The 10,076-nt window shown below is 38.5% G+C and overlaps 1 protein-coding gene across 3 annotated transcripts; it reads right to left on the reverse strand.

Annotated features, from left to right (window-relative positions):
- Nucleotides 1–210: 210 nt before the first annotated feature.
- LOC107680810 (complement C1q-like protein 4) lies at nt 211–6,160 on the reverse strand. 3 transcript variants are annotated; one of them, XM_016476859.1, is made up of 5 exons: nt 6,151–6,160; nt 2,260–2,413; nt 1,996–2,175; nt 1,766–1,897; nt 211–711 (listed from the first exon to the last, which is right to left on the reverse strand). In XM_016476859.1, exons 2-5 carry the CDS (start codon nt 2,369–2,371, stop codon nt 407–409), a joined length of 729 nt encoding a protein of 242 aa, XP_016332345.1. In that variant the 5' UTR covers nt 2,372–2,413; nt 6,151–6,160; the 3' UTR covers nt 211–406. The 3 variants fall into 3 exon arrangements, with proteins under 3 accessions (XP_016332345.1, XP_016332344.1, XP_016332343.1); XM_016476858.1 differs by lacking the exon at nt 6,151–6,160 and adding an exon at nt 3,777–3,824 and having other exon boundaries at nt 2,260–2,387; XM_016476857.1 differs by lacking the exon at nt 6,151–6,160 and adding an exon at nt 3,777–3,824.
- Between the last annotated feature and the right edge of the window lie 3,916 nt (nt 6,161–10,076).

The raw sequence follows: 10,076 nt of genomic DNA on the forward strand, positions 1-10,076 counted from the left end.
TCTGTCTGTCTGTCTGTCTATCTATCTATCTATCTATCTATCATCTGTCTATCTGTCTATCTGTCTGTCTGTCTGTCTGTCTGTCATCTATCTGTCTGTCTGTCTGTCTATCTATCTATCTAAACATTGAGATAGATTTTTATATTTTTATTCGATATTTAAAAAGCTAGAATATAAAAAGATGTCAAAAAACAAGTAAGTGCACAGAAATCTGTTAAAGTGACCTTTATTCATAAAGCCATATACTGTATTGCAAGGGTAGGGTACATGTTCATTTAGTCATTTTTATGACAATTTCATACAAAGATGCCCAGATTCACAACTGAACATTTTTTTTATTCTTTTATATCTGATTGCAGGCATTACACTGAAGACTGCTGTGTATGTATGTAGAGTTATTTCCCTCTCATTGCTCAGAGAAGGGATAGACCAGGTATCCGCTGAACATGTTTTGGCCCCGGGTGTCTCCACACAGCTGTCTGCCTGACATCAGCTCAACATACACCTGACAGCCGCGTCTGAGCTGCAGAAGAACCGTCTGAGTGCTGCTGTCCTCCGAGTCCTCACGGTTATCTTCCCAGGACGAGGCCACCAGCTGGTCGTTCTTCATCAGCTGCACCTTCTGGTAGAGCCGCTGACCTGCGCTGCCAACACTGGAGTACGCCGTGAAGGAGAAGGAGTAGAGGCCAGCGTGAGGAGCCGTGAACGTGCCTGTGAAGAATCAGGATCAGGTTGATGTCTCTGTTTGCTTGGCTTATTCTGTTCAAACTTACTGTGAACTGGATGCATTGTGTTGCATAAATCTAAACAGGAGATTAGTTTGACCTATACAGCATTTTAATGAGGTGTAGTGTTAATCATTTGCATATGTAATTACATGATTTCATCATGACTTAAATTATGTATGTTTTTTTCCCCCTCAAAACTGTTATGCATTGCTCCACATGTAGATTTTATGATATCTGGGTGATTCATTGTAATCTGGCCTTGAAAACTCATGTAAAATAAAATAAAATAAAATAAAATAAAATAAAATAAAATAAATGAAATGAAATGAAATTAAAATAAATGAAATGAAATGAAATGAAATAAATAAATAAAAATCAGTTATTTCAGATTTATTAGAAATTAACTGAACTTTGATACAGCTATGCTAAATATGAATGTCATGATCATTCAACATTTCACATATTGTCTTACAAGCTGGCAACAGGCACAGACAAGCAAATCACCAATGAAGGCACATGAAATTGTATAGAAACGCACTCAATGTTTTAGATCAGAAACTTGCCAGCTTTCATATGACAGCTGTCATATTTTAAATAAGTTTTTCATAGCTGTCATATATTAAAAAAATGAATTTAACCTCAGTAGCTTAAAGATAACGTAGCTATATGGCAAGCAAACTTGTGAAATATTATTATGTTGTGTGTTATCAAAATACTGTCATCGGTTTACCTAAAGGAAGACAAAACTTTCGGATGTGTTATGCACCATTTACATGTGGTTTGGAGTAGGCGTAAATTTTTTGTGAACCAATTAAAATTTTGAAAATACAAATACTTTCATAAATCCGAAAATTGACATCAAAATGGCTTAACGGACAATTTACAGAAATCTCATTCTGCTTGTGTTTCATGAATGAGGCCCAGTGTGAGCGCAGCATTATTGTCTCCTGTTTTCCACTCATTTCCTGACGTTCTGGATTTTGATGCTGCCCTAAAATGTTGAGTAGTATTGGCACAGTGTATTGTGGCCTGTTTACCCAACGCAGGATTGTAGCCATTGCCCTGATTGAGTGAGACAGACCGGTAAGAGATAGACATGTTGCTGTTAAACGGCCCAAGACATCCACTCATTCGAAGCATTGCAGCAGTGAAGGCTATTTTGCATCCAGCTTGAGGAAGGGGCAGAAAGCAAGGAAAATGTAACTTTTCCAGAAAAGATTTGATATTGTTTTTTCCTAAACGAGAAGCAAATGTGAGGTAGCAGTACCTGTGAGCTCCTCTATTTGGCTGTTCAGATGAGACAGTCCTTCCCATAGGCCAACCATACGTGTGAACGTGGCCTCCTCCAGCTCAAACAGAGGCTGTGCAATACAACAGCAGCTCTTCTGTCTCCCGAATGCACATTCACAGTCCCATCCGCCGCAGGGCAGGGACCCACTGTAACTCACTGAAAAATGTAAGACAAAAAGTAGAAGTGAGACAAAGACCTGCAAAACCTGTATTTATATGAACAACTGATCAAATGATTCACCAGCAGTTTCGCGCAGGAGGTCAAAGGCAGTGGTAGCCTCGGCTCGTAAGCAGAGACTGAGAACCATCAAAATACACGGAGAAGCTGCTGGAAGCATTGTCATCCTCAGCATGCAGAATCCAGCGGCCCTTAAAAATACAGCTTATTTAGAGTCCTTGAAGTTTAAAAAAGAAAACAAATAAACTTAAAAAGAAGAAGTCTTAGGTCTTAGTACAGTGTTCCCAGACATGTTTCTAGAGGCACACTAACAGTACAAACCTTCCTTATCTGACCTAAAGCAAAGACGTTCTTATTATATGACACCAACCTCTACAACCAATGGAGAGAGCTTAATGGTCAACTTGGATCACGTGAGTCTTGATGACCAATTACATTATAGTCTTACAGAGGACACACAACTATCACTGTAGAATTCAAAGGGTCGGCCAAGCTCAGAAAATAGTACTTTTCCAATATCCCGTGGGTAAACGAGAACACGTCACTTTTAAATTCAACAAAAACAAAGGCTTGAATGTCTTAAAGTTTTTAAGCCATGAACTTCACAAACTTTGTTTTCTTTCCACGATTAATCGCATCCAAAATAAAAGTTTTTGTTTACATAATATATGTATGTGTACTGTGTATATGTATTATGTATATATATATATAAATACAAACACATGCATGTATATATTTAAGAAAAATATGTTGTGTTTATATATAAAATTTATTTATGTATAATATAAAATATAAATGTATATACATGTAAATATAAAAAAATATATATACTTTTGTTCCTGGTGAACTGTTAAAAAAATGCTGAACGCTAGGCTCCACCTAAACCTGTAGAATCAGCCAAGCACATTTAGACTTATGTTTTTGTGAAAGTGTTTCCAGTTTGCAGAATCAACGGAAGTCTGTTTAATTTCACAGTGTAACAAACACAGAAGCTAAAATGACTAAATCATTTTAGGCTAAATGCACCCAAACATAAACCAGATCTAAGTGAATTATTAACATAAATCAATTACTAATGCGTCTATCTAAAAACAAGTAAGTCTGTAACTGCCACAATTCTATATTTTCATTAGCTGTTTACAATATATAATTGATGTACTGTATGTTCTGTTGATTTTAGGTTACACTTTATTCTGATAGTCCACTTTAGAGATTCGAACTATAATTCTACTAACTACATGTCATTTAGCAGTCGTTAGAGTACTAGTAGACTGTTTGGTTTGGGTTAGGGTTAGGGTTAGTAGAATATGTTGACATGTACTTGCAATGTTACTTATAGTCAGTAAATGAACATCAAAATAAAGTGTTAGCAGATATTAAGCAGACAGTCACTAATACATTAATTGACATGAAGTTGCAAAGCTACTTATAGTTAGTAGAATGTAAAGTAAAGTGGACTATCAAAATAAAGCATTTTACATTCAATCAGACCCATTTAAGTTGTATTTAAAAATGTAGATACAAATGAGTATTTTGTCAAATTTTTTTTTTTTTAATCATTGAATTTTTTTAATACTCACTGTGATGAAGATAACAGATGAATTGCAGAAGAATTGAGTCAGTTAAAGTCAAAATGGAGTTGGAAGTGGAGCTTTCTGTGCAGCTTTATGCAGTGGGTGGAGTTGCTCACCGAGTGGCTCAGCCTCTCAAGCATCTGATCAGACCAAAGAATATGAGACACCAATGCCTTTCATTTGTCCCACTTGTATGAATGCATGAAAAGTTTTTGTTACTGATACACACAATAATATTTCTTACCAGGATACTTCCAACTCCTCATGGACTGCAGATAATGATATCATTTGAGCTGCTGTGAGATAGTCATTTGTGTATTATTTCTGAATGTGGCAAAATCTGGTCTCAATCTAGAGGTGGGAACAGGATTTGGTTTCCTGATTCTCAGAAAAGGGTGTAGACTAGAGAAAGGTGTGAATCTATGATCATTGTATTTTAGTGTTTTCCCAAAGCTTAAGCACAGCTTTTCCATGAACTTTCTGTAAGATTGAAGCGATTATGTTGTATTATATATTGTAATAGAGTGGAACTTTGACTGTGGGAGAGCCATTGAAGTTGTGTAAGATGACACTCATGTTTGTGCATCTGTCACAAGAGATAAAAGGCTAAAACAGATTCATCAGAAGTGAACTTTACATGCCTTTTCAGTTTTTACCACAACATTTCCACTTTTAAATGAATCATTGATAATCACTGGGATACTCTTAACACAAAAGTACCATTTTTTTGTGTAAAATGATCAAAATTGTGTAAAACTATCAAAATATAGAAAGCACTGTGAGTTGCTTTATATAAGAATAAAACTGTCACACAAATAGTAAAGGAAGTAGTAGGGCTGGGTGGGATGATAGGAGGACAGCTTGTTTCAATGCACCATTTCAAAATAAATAAATAAACAAACACACAATATACACACGTAATCACATTCAAATAAAGCCATGTCTAAGCACATATAGCTGATTTACAATAATAATATAATAGTAGTAGTGAGTAGATTGTTGTCATTAGTATGTCATTTTAATAATTCCACATATTGGCCAACTGACTGACAACTATTAAAAATAGTATAAGTTTCATACATTACTGATTTACAACTAAAGCACTCAACAGATGCAATGATGTGCAAACGTGAATGTTACATGTCTAAAGCATATGCAGTAAAAATTATTATTATTTTTTTGTATTATTTTTTTTTTGCAATGCCTTGTTGTTTAAACATTACTTCTGGGTTCACAGATTACACCATAAATTTATTGATTTAACTGTTAACAAGTTGTGTTTTTAATGTAATTAAGAATTAGCATTGTAGTGTAATGTTGATTCAGCAACATTTTCAACTTCAACATGATGTTGAACTAACATCAGATACAGTAGTAACATTGATTCAACAACATTACCACTGATTGTTTTTATTCATTTCGGTGTTGAATCAACAGCAGTGACATAGAATCAACATCACAACATAACGTTGATACAGTTACCTTACCATTGATTTTTTTTCAACGTTGATTCAACTGCAGTGATGTAAAATGAACATCACAGTGCACCATTGATTCAGTGATAATATCATGGATTTTTAGTTGAAATTGAAACATTGTTTCAACATTAACTGAGGGTGCAAAAGTGATATTAAACCAGTATCACTTTGTAACATTATTTCAATGCAACTACAATTAACCCATCAACACTGACACTTGTTTCAACGGTTGTTTGCTATCTGTATTTATACAATGATGGGAATAAAATACAATGATGGGAAGACAGCTGAAGCAGCATCAGATCCAGTGCTCTGATCATGTTCATTTTTAATATTGTATCCTGATTCTACTCTATTTCTGTTAAATGTAAAAGCAAACTTTCAAGGACTGTAAACCAGGCAAACAAGATAAAAGGCAAAGTTGCTCTTTCAGAACTCTACACAAGGGAAATTGAAAGGAAAGCCTTTCATATTGATATGGATCCATTACTTCTTCTCCATGCTTCTTTTCAATGGCTCCCATCTCGGAAACAGTTTGAGGCATGCTTGGTTAAAAAGAGTTGGTATAAGAAAATGTTTATCCCAACTGCTTTCAGTATCTTAAATAAGATGATTTTTTTTTTAAATAGAGTTTATGTGTATAAGCCTTTGTCAAAAACAAATTTCTAGCCTTCTAGAAGCCTTTTTTATTTTATTTTTTTTAATTACCAATATCATCTCATATAAGACTTATCAAATGCTTTTTAAAATAGTTTTAACATCACATTTCAAAACATTTCAACTTTCCAAAAATATTTAATGTCAGCAGAATTATTGCGGAGTTGGAATATGAACACACATGGTAAACAGAAATGAGGCAGGTTGAAATGGATGACAAGATGATATACTGTAGAGTCCGTAACTGTGATGAAGGAGATTGTGGTAGATGACCACATCTACCACAATCTCAACAGATGACCAGAGCAACACACACCTAATCAGGGTAAGTCGCAGATAGCTTGAACTCACAAAGGGATACAGACTGAAGACACAGAAGATAAGTTGCACAGGAGTTTCAAGAGAACAGGTAAGGAGTCCTTTCTTAAATGAGACCAGACAAAGTGGGAATCTGAGGTGTGTACCTTTTATCTGTATGATAATGAGGTGATTATTGATGACATGTGCAGAAGATCAACACTTTGGTGATTGGGCATTGGCAGACCCCGAACGCATGGTGGGTGACCTCTTCCTTGAGGTGCAGGGCGATCTGGATGAGAATCGTGGAAATCGGTGAGGAGAGTTGGGTCTAGAATGTCATCTCTTGGAACCCATGAGCATTCTTCTGGGCTCTATCCTTCCCAGTCACCTGAGTATTCTAGACGGCCACCACGGCACCAGAAGTCCAAGACCTCTCGGACTGTATAGATGGTACCATCCTCCTGGACTAAAGTAAGTGGGGTTCCTCCGTAGGGCCAGCCTCTGTAGGAGAAACAGAAATGGGTGAATCGTAGGGTTTAAGCAGTGACACATGAAAAGAAGAGTGAATCTGACGAATGATGGTGAAGGAGTCAATGTATTTGGGACTGACTGTAAGTGACACACTGGAAGTGAATCAGTGCAGTGGCAGGTTGGCAAAGGGAGTTTTGAGCATACTCGGCCCAGTTTAAGAATTGGTTCCAAGAATTCTGGTTGTCATGGCAGAAGGTTCTCAGGAATCGCCCAATCTCTTGGATCTTTCTCCCCATTTGACTGGGTGGTAACCTGAAGAGAGACTCACAGTCACACTGAGGAGGGTAAAAAAGGCTTTCCATACCCTAGAAATAAACTGGGGTTCCCGGTCAGACACAATATTTTATGGGGTGGAACCGAAGATATAGCCGTGTTGTAGAGTCTCTTCAATATACTCCTCCATGGCCTTCTGTTCAAAAATGGATAAGGTGTATATTTTGCCATAGGGTACTGGCTCACCCGGTATGAGGTCTGTGGCACAGGACAGGACATAACTTGGTCATGTTGCAATAGCTATGGCAAAGACGTTTTCTAGTTACCGACTGGACCTTGTAATGAGTTTCAGTGGCCCTCTTCTGGAGGTTGAGCTGGTGGCAGAGAAAGGATACAGACTGAAGATGCAGAAGATACTCTGAAGATACACAGGAGTTTCGAGAGAACAGGTAAGGAGTCCTTTCTCAAACGAGACCAGTAGTTATCCAAATAGGTATCCAAGCTGTGTGCCTTTTGTCTGTGTTATGATGAGATTATTGATGGCAGGTGCAGAGGATGAATACTCTAGTGATGGTGCATGTTGTGATTGGGTGATGGTGGAGCCTGAAACTCTAGATGGCACAGGCTGATATGTCCTTAACCAATGTGCTTGCAATCACACTGTTATCTACATTGTGCAGCTGATTGGTTGCTGTTGCATCAACAGCCAATGAGCTTGCTGCTCAATATTCAAATACTTCGGCATTGCTTGCTCTTCGCAATCTGCAGCACACTTTCAGAAACCCTCCACCTTCCCCAGCTCCACCTGTATAGATCTGCTATGGGGCTATTTCATGTATGGTATATTTGCAGCAGCAGTCTGTGAATGTATTGGCAGTAGCAAGTCTCTGTACTTCCTCTGCAGCAGCAGCAATAATCAACAGCAGCAGCAGATCTGTTCCGCCAAGACCTAATACATTATCATTGCCAATTCCATTACCATGTCAATCTCTCTGAGAGTTGTCATGACAGATCAATAAACTTGGGAGGATTCTACTGACTCATTAAGATGGAACCAATGCAGTGATCCAGGAGCCGGAATGTAGCTTATGTTGGAGCCCAAAGTCAGCTGTGCTACCCGTGTGCCCTCAAACTGACAAAACCAATAACAGTTACATAATACTAAAAGAAATGAATGATGTGGCAAGCACTGGCTGGGGACTTCTGGTGTTGTATGTGAGAAGAGTGATTGAACGTGTGGAGGGTCAGATTTTAGTGAACTCTAGTGTGTCTTTCATTAGTGCAGATTTCCTCATACCAGTTGCAGCTCTTTGTAACCTCCCATCGAGAAAGGACTATGTGATGACCCATCCTGTGAATGGACAGATACTGGATTCATCGGGCACCATAACAATAACATTTCAGCTGGGAGTCATGGCAGCATATATTTCATGTTTTAAGAGAAACCATAAAAACCATTGTTAGGATGACACTTTCTTTTGAGAAAACAAGCATTACTGGACCGCAGCCATGTAAATTTACAACTGTGGGACATCTCAGTTCCTCTTCTCACTAGTAAAAACTTTGTTCCAAAGTGCTGTAATGTGTCTCTGGCAAACACTATGAACCACCCTTCAACAATTCAAGTGTACCAGTTCAAATGTGTTAAGCTAGTACAACTTATTTAGTGAGTTACTTTGTTGGCTATCCACAACTGTCTGATTCTTCCACTGATTCTTTAACTGTAACTAAGATACATAAAGGACTGACAGATGCTCAGATTTTGAATCCTACCAGGCAAGATATTTTGTTAAATCAAGTTATACCACCAGGATGAGTTTTACTCTGAAGATGATTCTGATGTCCAATCTGTTCTTCATGTTTCAGTTGACATAGCAGCAGCAACCTTTTCCAGAGTAGCAGCTCCTGTATTGCTGGATGAGTCACCAATGTCAGAATCAGAGAGGACTGCACTCTGTGCATTGCTGTTGGAACACAATGGCATCTTCAGCTCCTCTGAGCAGAATGCTGGTAAAAGCACACTGGTGAAACATTATATCAGAATAAGTGAGCCGAACCCTATTAAACAGCTTGCATATTATGCATCCAACTGTCCTCCCCGAACTGGTATCGAGGAGAGCTCTAGCCCCTGGTGTCACCAGTTGTTACAGTTATAAAGAAATGTGGTGGCTGGCATCCAGACACTTGAACAGTGTGACTGTAAAAGACTCTCAGCCTCAGTTGCGATCCATGTAGATGGGGCTCTCAAACTCCCCAACAAAATTCCAAAGTTTAATGGAGCTAGTCCTCAGAGGGCTCCCATGGCACATCTGCATGGTATATCCTGATGACATTTTGATTTATGCCAGAACATTAGAGGAACACCTGTCTCATCTCAAGGAAGTGTTTTTCAATCCAATCTAGAGGCTTGAAATGGAATTTTTTAAAAAGTCACCTTGCCAGAGATCATGTGATTTTTTGGGGCCATGTTTTTTTCTAAAAAAGATCTTCAGCCTTATACGAGGAACACAGAAAAATGTGAAAATTAAGAATGGAATCCCTAGTCTCCTTCTGAGGTCAGAGCATTTGTGGGACTATGTTCTATTCATAGATGATTTGTCAGGGACTTTTCTAAACATGCTGCTCCACTAAACCAGCTTGTTGGAAAAAAAATACTATATACTATAGTGATTTTGCTTAATTTCAATGTGCCTTTTTAAAATCTACAATGATGTCTCCAACTGGGCTGTCATTGCAGAGAAATTTTCCGCAACAGACCCAGAGATGATGCCCATGCCCTCCGCGGAACCAGAACCCCCCGACACAGACCTTTTTGAGCCCCCTCTATCATCACTTTCATCACAGAGTTAGCTCCCACTCCTATCCTTACCCTGGATCATGTCCCTTCCCAGCTCACCACACACTACATCTTGGATTACCCGGTCCCACCCAATATCTTGTTCATCAAGGTTCCAACTTGGCTCCTCCCTCCTTCATTTTCACCATGGCATTCCCTCCAGAAAGCTCCTGTGGTTCTCTACCCTTCACCTGTTCCATGTCCTCCCCGTCCTCCTCCAAATCCTCCTCCCTCCACTGTTGTACTGTCTGTTACGGTGCAAGGAAATGCCTTTGGGGGGGGGGGGGGGGG

The sequence above is a fragment of the Sinocyclocheilus anshuiensis genome, unplaced genomic scaffold (assembly GCF_001515605.1).
Source record: "Sinocyclocheilus anshuiensis isolate Anshui unplaced genomic scaffold, SAMN03320099.WGS_v1.1 scaffold1848, whole genome shotgun sequence".
Taxonomy (NCBI): domain Eukaryota; kingdom Metazoa; phylum Chordata; class Actinopteri; order Cypriniformes; family Cyprinidae; genus Sinocyclocheilus; species Sinocyclocheilus anshuiensis.

Coding starts and splice junctions, on each gene's coding strand:
- LOC107680810 (XM_016476859.1), bottom strand. CDS start 2,371: ATGCTGAGGATGACAATGCTTCCAGCAGCTTCTCCGTGTATTTTGATG. Junction 1,898..1,995: donor CCAAATAGAGGAGCTCACAG/GTACTGCTACCT, acceptor CCCTTCCTCAAG/CTGGATGCAAAATAGCCTTC. Junction 712..1,765: donor TGGCTACAATCCTGCGTTGG/GTAAACAGGCCA, acceptor GATTCTTCACAG/GCACGTTCACGGCTCCTCAC.